This window comes from Balaenoptera musculus, chromosome 2 (assembly GCF_009873245.2).
Source record: "Balaenoptera musculus isolate JJ_BM4_2016_0621 chromosome 2, mBalMus1.pri.v3, whole genome shotgun sequence".
In the NCBI taxonomy this organism is placed as follows: Eukaryota; Metazoa; Chordata; class Mammalia; order Artiodactyla; family Balaenopteridae; genus Balaenoptera; species Balaenoptera musculus.
In genome coordinates, this window is record NC_045786.1 from 63145601 (window position 1) to 63162420 (window position 16820).

Genomic DNA, 16820 nt, shown 5'->3' on the forward strand with positions numbered 1-16820 from the left:
TGTTATGAGGACCTTATGTGTATTGGCTCGGGACTCCTCACTACAATGCAGGAAGTAGGTACCATCCTCCTCGTGTTGTAAATGATGTACAGGCACAGAGAGCTTACGGAACTTGTACAAGGTCACACAGTCAATCATGGAAGAGGCAGGATTTGAACCCAAGCAGTCTGACTTCAGAGGGCATGTTTTTTAACCACTAAACTACACCACCTCCCAGCAGTGTGCACCTGTATTCAGGAAATAGAACAGTTGATTCAGGATCTGAAAGAAAAAGCTAGGTTGCTATAAGGTGCATTATTTCAGGTTCAGTAGCATTTAGAAGCAGGGACTAGTTAAGCCGGAAACCACAAAACACTAACGGAACTCCTTTGGGTATTATCTGAGGACAGTAAGGAGGGAGGAGATGCGTGAAACCCAGTTTTTTCCAAACGAGCAGAGATTGGAGGCCAGATGGGTCCCAGCCTTCAGTGTGCTTCCCATCATACTCCCTACCTCTTTTGTGCTGCATCAATGCTCTGGGGGTTTCTTGCTCATCCGAAGACAACCTCACATGCATCAGATATCAAATGACAGCTTTTTCCCTCCTTTATTCACAATCCGAGAATATCCATACTGCTTTGATAAATTATTTTGTATCCTATTTAAAACCTCATTAAGAAAAAGGCTGGAAGGGGAATGGGGGTGCTTATAAATCATACTCAAATAGCTCTAATACTAAACACAGTGGCAATTTACGTTCAAAGTAGAACAGGAACTTTCAGACGTGATAGCCAAAGAGCTCTTCCTTTGATGAAACTCAGTCCTGCCAGCAACTTAATTAAGATATAATCTTAGTCTGGGCTCCAAAGAGTCATTTACCTGCTAGAGTCAGACCTCCACTCTTACATTTATAGATGAAAGGAAGGTCGACATCCAGGCTCCAATTAATGTGGCTGTGGAATTGGTGCCATCTCCTCTGGGGCGCCTATTTTTAACCACATGGTGCTTTCTGTCAAAGTGTAGCATCCCACAGGGATTCTCTACAGACCAGAATGTTTGCAGAATGCAGGGCTGGGAGTTCCTGGAACAGACTTCAGAAGTCCAAGGAGGCTAAAAACTTCCTGTTGAAAGTACAACTGCAGCTATAAAGGCACTAGACAACTTTCATTTGGAAGCTGGCCCCAGCTGGTGGGAGGCAAGATAAAATACGCCATGCCCTTAAAATGCCACCCTGATGACTTCAACTGTTTCTTGACTGATCCAGCAGTGCCCTTTCCATAACCTCCACTTCAGAGGGAAGGAAGAAGCTTTGGATCCAACAAGGAAAGATCGCTGAGTTTCTTACGACGCACGTGATATAAACGTGCATAAATCACTTAATAACTGAAATGCCAGAGTGAGACTTGGCAACTCCCAAAGATCGAAAACACGGAGCAAAACAAGCCGCCCTGTCTTACGCACTTCTCCCAGAGTTCGTGGTTTGGAGTGGAGGGGACCATAAGTTGTGGGGAGGAAGCACGCCACAGCCTGGCAAACAGTGCAGTCGGCAGGCACAGATCAAACACCCGAGAGCCACTCCAGATACGCCAGTCCAGGGGCACTTACCTTGCACTGCCCAGACACGCAGATGGCCGTGCCGTTCTGGTCACAGGGGGTACCATCAATGACCTTCTCAGCCTGCCGTACGTAGAAGCGGTAGCCCATTGCCTGGCAGTTCAGCTCACACTTCCGATTGCCCTTGGCTACCGAAAAAGAAAAACACAACCCAATAATCAATAAGCATCTTTTTTTTTCTATATTTTTTTATTGAGATAAAATTCACATAACATAAAATTAACCATTTTAACCAAAGTGTGCATTTCAATGGTTTTTAGCATATTCACAGTGTTGTACAACCATCCCCGTGAACTAATTCCAGAACATTTCTATCACCCCAAAAAAGGAAACACTGGACCTGTTAGCTGTCATTCCCAATTCTCTCCTCCCCGCAAGACCTTGGCAACCACCAAATCTATTTTTTGTCTCTATGGATTTGCCTATTCTGGACATGTCATAGTCACACACCTTTTAAAATGCGTGAAAGTTATTAGATCTCTCTCTATTTGATGGTAGAGAGAAGGGGTTGTATCTTGATCTACAGGCGCATAGTAGAGATTCGATGCTGAGTGAGCACTGTAAAGGAATTCTGAAAGAATCTCACAATGCAAATAATAGACTCCTCTTTTAGACATCCTCCCATGCTTTAACATAGTCAAAATTATATCGTATAAATCAGCAGTCACAGTGAGCACACAATGTTTATGTTCTACTTTTTATTATTTAAGATCTATACAATTATATCATTTTATGTTCTTTTAAATGGCTGAGTTTCCTGTAATAATTCCTCCATTACCAGATATTTAAGTGGTTTCCCTATCACCTTAGTTTGGAGTCCAAAGTCCTCAGCAAGGGATAAAACATCTTTCAGGAGCTGAATCTTGGCTACCTTTATAGTCTCATTTCCTCCTGTTCCTCCTTAAATGTGCATTCTATCCCCAACTAAGCACTTCCTCTGTCCAACCATTGTTTCACTGTTTCTCTGGCTAGCACCTGTTTCTACTTTGCTTTAGTTCCCAGGTCACCCCCTCTGGGAAGCCCTCCACAGATCCTGATCTACTCTATAGGTCCATCCATCACAGGCTGACCCAGTCTCCTCTACTATAAGGTTAAACAAACTTCATTTGAAGCATGGCTTTGAGGGACCATAGAGATGTGTCTATCTTATTCACTTTTATATCCCCAACACTCAGTAGAGAGCTGGGCACATAGCAAATGCTCAACAAATCCCTGAGGAATAAAAGGAGGGATAGATAAATGAATATTGGCCTTTGGGGTTTTTTTGGTTTTGTTTTTGATTTTGCCTTTCTCTCCTCTCTCCCCGCTAGATAGATTCCCTTACCTCGGGGTGTTTCTTTATATTTTTGTTACTTCACGAAAAGTACTTCACCAGCACAAAGGCTGGTGCTCAATAAATGCTAAATTAATTACTGCTACAACTAATATTTTCAGAGAAATCTAGTTGCCTCCAAAATAAGAATGAGAAAAATGTTCAGGCGAGATATATTTCCATATCCAAGGGAGAAAGACATGCCAAGTACACAATGATTTTGTTTAACTGTTTTTGGAGACAAGACTGATGCTATGTTCAGCCATAAACAGCATGTTCCAGGGTCATGCCTTTGTCTGAAAATCTGATTACTGCATTGGATAATACTAACTTTTTCCTACACAACACAATACATCATACTTTCCCCAGTGTGGCTGCGTGACTGTCATAGCAATGAACTTCCTTCTACTCCGAAGCCATTGAAAACCGCTAACAGGAAATCACAGGCAACCTCTGGGACCGCATGGTTTACGGAAGACTGAAATCTTCTGTGTACTCTGAGCTCTATTGGAGAAATCGAGAGACTTGATTTCCTGCGCTGGCTGCCCAAAAGATATAAGAGGTGATCTTGGAAAAGTCAAAGATTACCAGAGACGAAGCACCTTTGGGAATGTCTGAAACCAAACCATCATTTTATGGATTAAACACACACACACACACACACACACACACACACACCAGGCCTAAGAAAGGAAGTGACAAGTTAGAGGGAAAATTAGTCTCCTACAACCTGCTTTCTCATGTCATCTATGTATCCAGACCCCGTGTCCTCTCTCCCAGCTCCTTACTTTGGGAAGTGATATAGCAGGAACTATCCAGGTGCGTTGTTGCATTTTGTAATAAAAGTGTCTGAAAGGCAGCCTCCCAGAGGGCAAGGGTTTTGAGTTCTTACTTCTCTGGGCTTCCTCCCAATCACCTCTATCCTTTGGAATACTATCACTGGCAGCCACAGCTTTATCCCTCAATATTTGCAACCATACTATGGAAGAACATTCTGAGAACAAAAAAAAGATGGCTAAACATGAGACAATGACAGCAAATGGCTACATGAAAATAACCCAGAAGAACGGCCTTAAGTCTGGGTTTCTCCTACCTGTGGCCCAAACCAGCTACTAGGTCTGACCCTCTGTCCATGTGGCTTAGGCAGTGTCCCTGCCGTCTCAGACTTGCAACAAGGAAAAGGGGGATCCTAGGAGATAACTGAAACCTGGGGACAAGTGACTACCTGACAAAATTGCCCAGAATCCTGCTGCCTTAGCAATATTGCATGTAGAGCATCTCATAAAATTACATTAGCCCTGACTTCTCCAGACCCTGCTCATACTCCTCAACCACTTTAAAATGCCACATAAAAATACATCTGCAGGGCTACAGTTTAATGTTTTTCATGGATGGTCACTTCACTCCTCTTTTCTCCCCTTGAATAGAATTACAATTCTGATGCCAAGAGCCTCTTCTCTAAGCAGATTTTGTCATGGTTTCCTCCTTGCAGAGAGAGGGGACAAAACAGGAGAGCACAAGCTAGAACAACAGGATAAGATCAAGTGGGCACATCTTTCTCCTCCGCGCTTATCTCCCTCTTACTGCTCTCCCTCTCTGCTCTCATCTGCTTCCTAAAAGTCCTCCCCACCCCCACAGGGAATACCTTTACATTCCACACACCACCGAGGTAGTGACTCTCAGTGTGGTCCCAGGATCAGAAGCATCAGCGTCACCTGGGAACTTGTTGAAAATGCAAATTCTTGGGCCTCACTTCCAACTCCTAAATCAGAAGCCCTGGGGATGGAGCCTGGAAACCTGTATTTTGACAGGCCCTCTGGGTGATTCTAGTGCATGGTCAAGTTTGGGAACAACTGCTCTATGAAAACATCAAGTAGTGAACAGACTTGGAAGCAGCTGATTATTCTTACACTGAATCAAAGATGTTCAAATTCCATGCCTAAATTTAAAAGTTAATACAAGCACTATTTTTAATTTAGGATAGTGCCTGGATCTCTGACAGTAAAACAGCCCTCTGATCATTTTTTAAAATTCTGGCGAATATACAAGAAAATTCAGGTTGCTTAGAATAAAGTGACTAACAGCTAAAGGGTTTACCCTCAAATACAGGTTAAATGTTTAAATCACTCATTGAACTCTTTAATTGGAAAATCCATTGATCTAAGAGTAAAGATATTTTTAAGTGATAAAGGGCAAAGAATATAGGAAAAGAGCTAACAGTTATAAAATTTTGGAAGGTGGGAAGCAGAAGGATCCATGGAAATGACTTAGCAGACAGACCCAAGCAAATGGATCTTAGGCAGGAATTGAAACAATGAAGCTACCTAGTATTGTACCATCTCCAGAAGGCAACTTTGGAAATAGGGGAGAGAGCAGGCCTAAAAACAGAAAAATTATCTATAAGCGTATTTAAGAATTAGTCAGAGGTTCTACTTTCCAGAATGGTTAGCTAAAAGCCTTTGAAGATCAGCTCCTTCATAAAAGCAATGAGAACATTGGAAAAAGCTGGAGTGGCTATACTAATATCAGACCAAACAGACTTTCAGACAAACATTTTTACCAAAGACAAATGAGAGCATTTTACAATGATAAAATCCATCAGGAAGACAAACAATGAAGCCCCAAAATACATGAAGCAAAAACTGACAGAATTGAAAGGAGAAACAGACAATTCAACAATAATAGTTTGAAATGTTGATACTCCACTTTCAATAATGGATAGAACAACTAGAGCCAGTAGATATCTATAGAACCTTCCACCCAAGAAAAGCAGAATACACATTCCTCTCAGGTACACGTGAAACATTCTCCAGGAGGGAACAAATGTTAGATCATAAAACAAGCTTTAATAAATTTAAGAGGAGTGAAATCATACAAAGTATGCTTACTGATCACAATGGAATGAAATTAGGCATCAATAGCAGAAAGAAATTTAGGAATTTCAAAAATATGTGGAAATTAAACAACATACCTCTAAATAACTGATTAAGAAAAAAAAACCTCAGGGAAAATTAGAAAAAACTTTGAGATTAATAAAAATTAAAACACATCATACCAAAACTTATGGGATGCAGTTATAGTTGTGCTTAGAGGGAAATTTATAGCTATAAACACCTATGTTAAAAAAGATCTCAAATCAATAACTTAATCTCCCACCTTAAGTACTGAAAAAAGAAGAGCAAACTAAACTCAAAGCCAACAGGAAGAAGGAACCTAGAATGGTAATAAATTAAACACACAAGGGAGAGACAACAATAGAGAAAATCAATGAAACTGAAGTTGGCTTTTTTTAAAGGGAAAAAATTGACAAACTTTTAGATAGACTAACCAAGAATAAAAGAGAGAAGACTCAAAATACTAAAATTAGGAACAGAGAGGGGACATTACTACTGATTTTAGAGAAACAAAAAACAAACAAAAACAAAACAAAACAAAACAAACTTCTAGCCAGGGCAAAATAGACAAGAAAAAGAAAAGGCATCCAGATTGAAAAGAAGAAGTAAAAGTACCTATCTGTATTCACAGATGACATGACCTTGTGTATAGATAAATTTTTAAGTGCACCAATAAACAAGTTCCTCAAAGTTACAGGATATAAGATCAATATGCAAAAATCAATTATATTTCTATACACTATCAATAAAACAACCTTAAAATAATAGCATTATTTTTTATTGTAAAAATAGCATTTACAATAGCATCAAAAAGAAGAAAACACTTAGGAACAAATTTAACAAAAGAAGTGTAAGACTTACACATTGAAAAATACAAAACACTGTTGAAAGAAATTAAGGAAGATCTAAATAAGTGGAAAGAAATTCCATGTTCATGGATCGAAAGACAATATTAAGATGGCAAAAAAAAAAAAAAAAAAAAAAGGATGGCAATACTCCCCAAAATTGATCTACAGATTCAGTGCAATCCTAATCAAAATATCAGCTGTCTTTTTTTGCAGAAATTGACAAGCTGATCCTAAAATTTATATGAAAATACAAGGAACCAAGAACAGCCAAAATAACCTTGAAAAAGAAAAACAAAGTTGGAGGACTCATACTTCCTGATTTTGAAACTTACTGCAAAACTACAGTAATGAAGACAGTGTGATATTATCACAGGCTAGACCATAGATCAATGGAACAGACCTGAGAGTCCAGAAATAAACCCTTATAATTATGGTCAATTGATTTTTGACAAGGGTGTCAAGATAATTCAATGAGGAACAAATAGTCTTTGCAACAAATGGTGTTGGGACAACTTTGCATATCTACATGCAGAAGAATGAAGCTGGACCCCTATCTCACACCATATATAACAATTAACTCAAAATGGATCATGAACCTAAATGTAAAAGCTAAAACTATAAAATCCCTAGAAGGAAGCGTAGGCACAAATCTTCATGATTTTGGATTATCAATGGTTTCTCAGATGATATGACATCAAAGGGACAAGTGACAGAAGAAAAAACAAGATAAATTGGACTTCATCACAGAAGTCCATTGAGAAAATGAAATGGCAACCCACTGAATGAGACAAAACTTTTGCAAATCATATACCAGATAAGGGACTTGTATCCAGAATCTATGAAGAACTTTTATAACTAAAAGATAAAAAGAGATTCCAATTAAAAATGGACAAAGGACTTAAATAGACATTTCTCTGAGGAAGATATACAAATGGCTAATAAGCACATGAAAAGATGCTCAATATCATTAGTCATTAGGGAAATACAAATTGAAACCACGATGAGATATCACGTCACACAGAGGATGGCTGAAAAAAAAAAAAGAAAAAAAGACAATAAGAAGCACTGGCAAGGATGTAGAGAACTCAGAACCCTCTTACAATGCTGACTGGATTGTAAAATGGAACAGCTTCCTTGGAATACATTTGGCAGTTCCTCAGAATGTTAAATGTAGAGTTACCATATGAGCAATTCCACTTCTAGGAATATACCAATGAGAAATGAAAACATACATCTTCACAAAAACTTGTACGTGAAAATTCATAGCAGCATTATTCATAATAGCTAAAAAGTAGAAACAATCCAAGTGTCCTTCAACTGATGAATGGATAAACATAATGTGGTATATCCATACAGGAAATATTACGTGACAAAAGAAAGGAATGAAGCACTGATACATGCTACAACACGGATGCACCTTGAAAACATTATGCTAAGAGAAAAAAGCCAATCACAAAAAGTCACATATTGTATAATTACATTTATATCAAATATTCAGAATCGGCAAACATATAGAGGTAGAAAGTAGATTAGTGGTTGCCAGGGGCTGGAGGGAGGCGAGAATGTGGAGTGACTACTAATGGGTATGGACTTTCTTCCTGGGGTGATGAAAATGTTCTGAAATTATATAATGGTGATGGTTGTATGACTCTATACTAAAAGCTGCTAAATTGTACTATTTAAATTGGTGGCTTTTATGGTATGTGAATTTTATCTCAATAAAGCCGTTATTTTTTTAAAAAGGAGCAGCAGTAGCAGTTAGCTTCCTAGATCCCCAAGAAATCAACACATAAATATCAAGAAAGTTTCTGTTTCTAGATTGAAGGAGCCCACCAAGTGCCCAGGACCAGGGTGTTAGGGTGCTCAGATTATCTACCATTACCATCCTAATCCAAGTCAGGATTCCCCCAGCAGCTGGGAGTATTGCCTGCTGTTAGCTCACAGCTGTGTCTTTTTGGAACTTGCCCCCAGCCTAAGGGAGCCGCCTCACCAACCTCCTTCTCGGGGATGGCCCCTGTCCAAGGACGGGGTCGATGTGGTTGTACAATGGCCCATCCCGTCTCAGTTTGGGGTAATTACCAGCTCAGAGCTGTTCATTCCTGCATCTCACACCCCTCACAGGCATAGTTCCAGAATCACTGCCTAATAAACACTGGGCACAAATCTCTGCCTCAGGATTAGCATCCTGGAGATCTGACCTAGTACACTATTATGGCTCAGCTGTGAAGCGCATGCACATAGTCATACTGTAAGCAATGGTTATTAATCTAACCAAAATTACAACATAATTACATTGAGAGTGTGTGGAATGGGAAGTGTGTATGTGTGGTGAGGTGGAGGGAGAGGATGATGAAAGAGGTCTACATCATCACCTTCAACAGAAAATACCTGAAACTGAAAAATCCAGAAGTAACGATATAAACATTATTCAGAGATAAGAAGGTAAATATCAAAAGAACAGCTAAAATTATTGGGGAGGAAGAAATACTGGAGGGGACAAAGTTTGTAGAATTATTTGACTCTGTAAGATACATGCATGCGTAACTTAGATTAAACAATAAAAATTATTTTTAAAAAGAATTTAAAAAATAACTCCAACAATTTGGGTTCTGAGAAATGGAATCCTGTACAGTTTCTATCAGTGGTAGGTCCCTTCCATCTCTATTCAAAATTAACACAAAACTATAAAACTCCTTGCTGTCTTTTCAGGAACTCAGCATAAGTGGGAGAGCAAAAATGTTGCTTTCCACGAAAGCAACACGTTGCTGAAGGTTCTAGATTTTAGCCAGCTTTGCTACTACCAAGGCTTGCATTATCTCTTAGTAAGCAAGAGGGAGACTCCTCAAAGTGGCAGGAAATGAGGTTCAGGCTTTCCCCACAAATGCACATTCTTTCGCCTTCCCTTAGGTAGAGAGAAAATTTCAGGTAAGAAAAGAGGAGAGACATTCTGTGAATAAATACGTGAGGCTATTCTTGGAGAATGGATAACATCTGTGCTTAGTTTCGGGTCCATTCAAACTTCACAAGTTCACTCCAAGTTTAACACTGAAGCCCTCGTTTCCCAGGCTCAAATTCCATTTTTTTGGTAGAATATATGATATCCCTGTTCAAGAAAAGCAGCCTCGTAAACGCAGCTCATAAAACTCAGACGTGGCAGGGTGTTCACCCAACACATGCTGATGAGTGAAGTGTAAACGAATTAGAAACATGTGGATGCACTGTCTTAACTGTGTATGCAGGGTTTATATAAAATAAAAAGGTGTTTGCCCAAAGTCCTAGCAATGGGCACGGAGTTTGCAGCATTTGCTTGGGGATGAGTAATCCAGGGCAGCCAGAGCCATAGCCATAGCCATGCCAGGCTTGACCTCTGCCAACTACATTATCTACGTGCTAATCCTCCTGTTTATGACGAAGGATCTGCCTGCCCTTGGACTCCAAGTTCTGCACTAGACGCAGATGATTACTCTATAAACTGCTTTCCTCCAGACTGTATTTTCCAGGACAAAGTTATGGAAAATAAGAGGAGGAGAATGCTTCTCAGAGCCCAGACTCTTCTCTGGAATTAGAAAACTGTTTGAAAAAGTAGAGACGAGGGGCAAGACGAATTCTTAGCTTTTCCTGTTCTGAAAAGGAAATTGTTTGGCCGTGCATTCCATTATCAAACCTTAAATACAAAAGCATACAGCTTATCAATTATGGACAATAATACCCCTAACCTTCTATCCCACACTGCAACTATGTGATTTAAACTTTGAATCTTATTTAATTGACAGTCTTAACAGACTTGGAGATCTGGACTAAAAACAGTACACAAAATGCCTTTTTAAAAAAAATTTTTTTTATTATTATTATTTTTTTTTTTTTTATTTATTTATTTATTTTATTTTTGGCTGTGTTGGGTCTTTGTTTCTGTGCGAGGGCTTTCTCTAGTTGCGGCAAGCGGGGGCCACTCTTCATCGCGGTGTGTGGGCCTCTCACTATCGCGGCCTCTCTTGGTGGGGAGCACAGGCTCCAGACACGCAGGCTCAGTAGTTGTGGCTCACGGGCCCAGTTGCTCCACGGCATGTGGGATCTTCCCAGACCAGGGCTCGAACCCGTGTCCCCTGCGTTGGCAGGCAGATTCTCAACCACTGCGCCACCAGGGAAGCCCCAAAATGCCTTTTTTAAATCCTGAAAAATCACTGGCTCAATGTTGCATAGATGTTAAATTCCTCTTAGCACTGCTCACACTTACACACATTTCTAGTAGGTAACACTTTAATGGTGGTTCTCAAACTTTAGTGTACTCAGAATCACTTTGAGGTTTCATTAAAACACAGTTTGATGGACTCCAGCCCCAGAGTTTCTGATTCATTCGGTTTCTGATTCTTGCCAAACCCAGCATCTGCCTTTCTAACAGGTTCCCAGGTGATGCTAATGCTGCTGGCCCGGGAACCACACTTTGAGAACCATTCTTCTAATTGGTGCTATTGAACCAGGATGGGGAAAGGAGACCCACCCAGCGACCAGACCACTAGTTGACACCCTGGGAATGCACTGCCAAAGCTGACACACAAAATGATGTTCAGCTAACTAAATCAAAGGTTACAGTTTTATACATGCAAGCCAGCCAGTCGAGACTGTAATCAAGAGGCCATTCAAGGAGGAAGTTTCCTTCTGAGCTGGCAGGTACGGTCCATACTATGCAGGAAACGGAGAGGGAAAAGGAACTTCTCTTTCTTTAGCATCTGCATTTGCCTCTGGCGGCCTAACCTCTTCCTGCCTTTTACAATTTTTATGTCTACTGTTTACTGAGCACCTTCTATGTGCCAGACTCTTTATGTACATTGACTCAGCTAATCCTCACCCCTGGAGGCTCAGGCAAGCTCATCACCGCACATGGCCCGTTTGAGGGGTGAGAGACATACTCCATGGTGGAAGTAGAGAGCGAGGGAAGATGAGCTGAGATGAGGCTGCAGAGGCAGATTGGCAGCCCAGGGCATGCAAGACCATCATTCTTGTAGAAAGAATGAACACACTTGTCTTGAGTTCTACGAAGCACCATGGCTAGCATTCTTTGCACTTTTCCAGATAGCAGAACGTGGAACAGCAGTAGCCTCCCATTTGGAGAAAGTTCCTAGACACGTAATTTCACAGGAATTGGTTAAGCCAACATTGTCCAAGTTACCCAACCTTTTTTCTGAAATGTGTTCTTTTTCTCTCATGTCATAGTAAATCCAAAGCTGGAAAAAGTGACTGAAAACAAATACCATTATGGAAAAAAATCATGCTGTTCAAAACTCTTCAAGCTGTGTGACATGTAGCGCTACATCTTAAAATGTTACATTTAATAAAAAAATGAAAGTGTGAAAGGGGTTCTGTCAGTAGAAAGCCAGTTTGGCCAACTGTCAGGAAAGCAGCTTGACAGCTTCAATAGAAGTGGGAGGTCATAACCAGTTTCTTATGGGAAAATATATATCTATCTGAGCGGATGTGGATATATTAAAATACGGCATATATACATATCCTCCAGCAAAACAATGTGGCTGGGGTTTTTCTTGTTAAGGACTGAGGCTGTTGAGAGCTCCGAGAAGGAAGCTGGGGAAGGGAACTCTGGTACAAACTGCCCTATAAAGTAAAAGTCTCAGAGGCCAGGGAAACTCAGAGGCAGAGGAAGTGACACCATCTCTGCAGGCAATACCCAGAGGAGGGTGGCTTGACTTTCCATCTCCTGCCATTATCATAGTAAAAAATATATACATGTATAGGTATGCGTGTATATGTGTGTGTGTGTTTACATGTGTGTAGTATGTATATATGTTGCATGTATCTGGGTGTAGGAATGCCTGTGTGCATATATTCGTGTGTATATGTGTACTTATTTATGTGTGCATTATGTGTATAAGTGTGTTCATGTATATAAGTGTGTATGCACACATGTATCTTCCAGAGTCTGTTGGCGCCAGGCCAAAGCAATCAAGAGTGATAAGAACACAATATGAGCTGATCCATAAGGTGGCAAAACTTACTGCATGAATGTGTGGGCAGATGTAGCAAATCCACATACCTGAAAACCAAGCAGTGGTTCTAACGAAGGCTCTCTCTTCTAAACATTTAAGAGCAGACATGGTAAGACACTAGAAAAAGAAGGTTTCAGCAGGAAGAAAGTTTTGAGAGGCCATCAAAAGCCATTTGATGCCTTGGTATGACAAATTCTCAGAATTCAGGGGAAAACTTCAAGGAGCCCCAGCTAACCTCAGACTCAGCTTTCCCTTCTGGGGCTTCATAAAACCCGCTGAAGAATGACTTTCATCGCGTTACCACTCCTCTTGCAGCCATCCCGAGTTCGTCACTCTCCTCAGAACGTCTATTTCCAGCCCCTAAGATGGGGTTCAAGGACATCGTTCTCTACAAGTGGGTCTTTCACTAACTAACGACTCAACTACTCTCTTCATTGTTCTGGAAACACACCATGGGCATTCTCACCTCTGTGGCTCTATTTCTTTTGTTCACCTCTCCAGAATGTCCTTGACATTCCAATCTACCAACACAAACCCTACCTCCAGCATATGATTGTGAAATACACAAACTTAAAAACTGTGACAAGTGCTGTGAAGGCAGAGTCTCCCAGGGAATATAGAACAGAGAAATGCACTCTGTCTGGAGTATCAGGAAAGGCTTTACCGAGGAAGTGGCTTTTGAACTGAAATCTAAATAATGAATTAGTTTTATGAGAGAGGGGATGGAGAGGAAGCCACCTCAAGCAGTGGTACCAGCCTGTGCAAAGGCCCTGTGGTAGGAGGAGTGGAAAGAAGGCCAGTGTGGCTGGAGAGACAGCCCGGAGAGGAGTGAGCCTGGAGGGGGGACCCTCCTTTAAGTCCACAGTTCTCATGATCTCTCTGGATCGGGGCTGCCAGATAAAGTGCAGAATGCCCAGTTAAAATTTTCAGATGCATAAGATATGTTGTATGGGACATACTTAGGCTAAATACATTAAAAACTTATTTGTTTATCTGAAATTCAAATTTAACTGGACGTTCTTTATTTTTATTTGCTAGCAACCTTACGCTGGATACAACCAAAGGACATATTTTTCTACATAACTCATTTGTATTCTCTACCACAACAGGTCTTATTTTTTAGCTGGCTTCAGTTCTTTCCATCTCTCATGACCTCAATCAGAGAACCTCAGAGCAGGAAGAGTCCTAGAAATCAGGTAGTCTGACCTTCTAGCTCCACAGATAAGAACAGGCGGCTCAGAAAGGCTCCAGAGCTGCTCAAGGTCACAGATAAAGACCCCACTGAGGCATCTTTCATGCCCTCCTGCTGTGCCTAGGACAGCGCTGGGCACATTAAAACAACAGCCTAATCAATTGTTTGATTGAATTAACAAGCTGATTTACATGCCTCTGTACAGAGGGGGATGAATAGATACAATCCCAGACAGCCAGGAGCTTTCCAAACAAAATAAACAGCCAGCCAGACAGAGCAGAGGCCACTTGCACATGCACAAACACAGGGACAGACACAAAGAACCCCAGCCAGCGGCTGCTTTGACCAGCTAGACTCCTGTTTTTTTCCGGAGGCTCTATAAGAGCCAGGAACCAAGAAGGCTCTCCTCCTTGCTGGCTTGGTGAATTTACTCTTGCACGGTGGCCCATGGAATTGACATGACAAGTGTGGAAAGGGATCATTTTTACCTTAAGATGGGAACTGTGACACTGAAAGGCCTCACCAGCCAGCCTCGTTTGTCCCTTTCAGGTCCTAGTTATTTGCTAAGAGACTTTTTTCGGGCCTTCTCTGCAGGCAGAACACGTTCTGTCCAAATATGCACAACCACCCAGAGAAAAAGGCAGGGGTGGGACCCTCCACCACTATTTACCAAACGAATGCAACATTCAACCCGACTGAAAGCAGGGGAATAATCCCTCTGAGTAAGCTTGGCTTTCATTCCTCCACAGGACTTGAAAAGACGTCAATCCATCCCAATCACAATCAAATGCAAGCATTTCACTTCCTGAAGACAAACAAGGATTTGGACAAATGAGAAACGGAGGCTCCCTTGTGGAGGCATGAAAAGGGAATTCAGCAGCCCCGGCTCCCTCGCTAAGAAAGCACCGGGAAGGATGTTCTTGCCGTGGCCACACAAAGCGTGGCATGAGCTCATCACGCCAGAACCTAATTGAAACCTCAGGCTGAAACAGTGTTTTGTGATATCTGGGGGAAAGGATGGGCAAAGACAAAAAGGAAAAACAAAGGATGTGTACAGAAGAGGCATGAAAAGCGACCCACTTCTTGACTGTTGGGACGATTTGGATGGTGGCCATTGAGTTAAATGAGGTGCAGCCTTCCTTTCAATCTCAGAGACCCAAAGCCGTTTTGCAGAACTAGCTGCTGCCAGCATTGCGGCTCCCTAGCCAAGGCCTTCAGGGTCCATTAGCACCTTCAAAATGCAATTTAAAAATTGTATCTAAAGAAATGCAGCAGAAAAGATGCTGGTTAGACCTTTAGACAAACCACCTAGCATTCACGAATCCACTGAAAGGCATAAAAGGGAAAGAGAAAGAGCGTGGCTCTGTTATGTCCTTTCCTAGGTTTGAATCTGAGTCCTGCCGCTTACTAAGCTTGTGTCATTGGACTAATTATGTCTATGAACCTTGCTTTCCTTAACTGTTAAAATGGGTATGCTAATGCTTATCTCACAGTCTTGTCTGAGAATCAAATAAGAGAATGCTTGTAAAAGCACAGGTGCAAATATTTGTTCACTTTCTTTCTTCTCCCCCGAAACTAGATGTCCAGGGAAGTGACGAAGTCTGTGTTTGGAAGCTTTATTAAGAACTGCAGGCATGGAAATATCTGACTTTACTGAAATGTGGCAACCCTTGGAGGCTGGAGGTAAAAAGATGCGCTAGGTGGTAGTCCCCCCTAGTTTCAAGTCTTTATTAAAAGTATTCCCTTGTCAGTAGGTAGTTAATTGACGTTAGGCTGTCTTCAAAGCTCTGCGGAGCTGCCCGTTCTTTGAATATTCTTTGATAATTGCCGAAACAGCGTGGCCAAGTTAAAATAAGCCTGGAAGACGAGTAGGGAGAGCGGTTCCATGGTGTTTTGGCTGCACTTCAGGACTCCAGCTGCTCAGTAGCCAAACCTTGGGAACGCTGTTTAAGATCTCATTATTCTGTTTTCTTTCTCTTTATGGTTCTTGCAAATAGCCACCTGCAAGTTTCATTTCGTTATTGGATCTGTACAGAGAAACGGTTTTAATCCTTCTTCTGAGAGACTGCTGTGTTCTGAAGGGCCAGCATCCCCTGCAGTTCAACCCTCAGCCACTGACAAATATAGGTCTTAGTGAGGGACTCGCTATTCTTTTCCTTCAGCAGAAGTTCCCATCGACAAGCATACTCTGCCTCAATGAAAAGCATGTGACAGACCGGATGCCTGGAAAGAAGGCACCTCTCCCCATACTCCAACAGTACCTAGTCACAGCCAGTACACCTTTGTGAGATTATTGGTTCTTTTCCTAGACCCAGTCCCCTACTTCACCTTGACTATGTAGCCATAGCCCGATGTTCTGGATTCCTTTGGAAAGATTTAGCCAGCCATAATTACCTAAAAAATCGGGGGAGGGGGCCAGAAAAAGAGAATTCTCTTTAAATGCCTAATAGAGTTGAGATAAAAGGATGTGATCTTTTTGACTGAGTAATCCAGCTTATCCTCTACTCTCCTCTTCACTGTACTAGGCAGATCAGGCTCCAGGAAAACTTCCTGGATCATCCAACATATTAAACGCAGGGCACTGTGACAAATGGGCAAGCACATGTTTAGAGCAACGACACTCAAGGTCTTTCTGTGGGTTCAGAGTGCTGGAGGTCAGGGGAAGGTTATGTGACAGAGTAGACAGAGGGAGATGTGAGATGCAAAGCTGGATTCAACCTTGTGGACCTAAGAAAGTCAAAGTTTCCACAGCTCCCTCTGCAATCCAGAAATCTTCCAATAGTTCTAACCATATTTCCAAGTCCTCTCTACTCTTCCCCCACTGTTTTCCTTGTCCAGTTAAAGCCATACAAAGATTTCACCAAAAACAGATAGTCCCCTGAAAATCAAACTAGATAACATAAACAGAGAGGGAATGTAATATAAGCTCTTTTAAACCTTTGGCCTAGATTCCATTGGGCCCATCCTCTCACACCTCATTTT

The 16820-nt window shown here is 41.4% G+C and overlaps 1 protein-coding gene across 2 annotated transcripts in view; it reads right to left on the minus strand.

Annotated features, from left to right (window-relative positions):
- THSD4 (thrombospondin type 1 domain containing 4) overlaps positions 1-16820 on the minus strand; it is a 583087-nt gene that overhangs the window by 308844 nt on the left and 257423 nt on the right. For both annotated transcript variants that reach the window (XM_036844549.1, XM_036844548.1), the window contains exon 7: positions 1585-1721. In XM_036844549.1, the coding sequence (XP_036700444.1) occupies positions 1585-1721 (137 nt within the window). The remainder of the gene's footprint in view (positions 1-1584; positions 1722-16820) is intronic.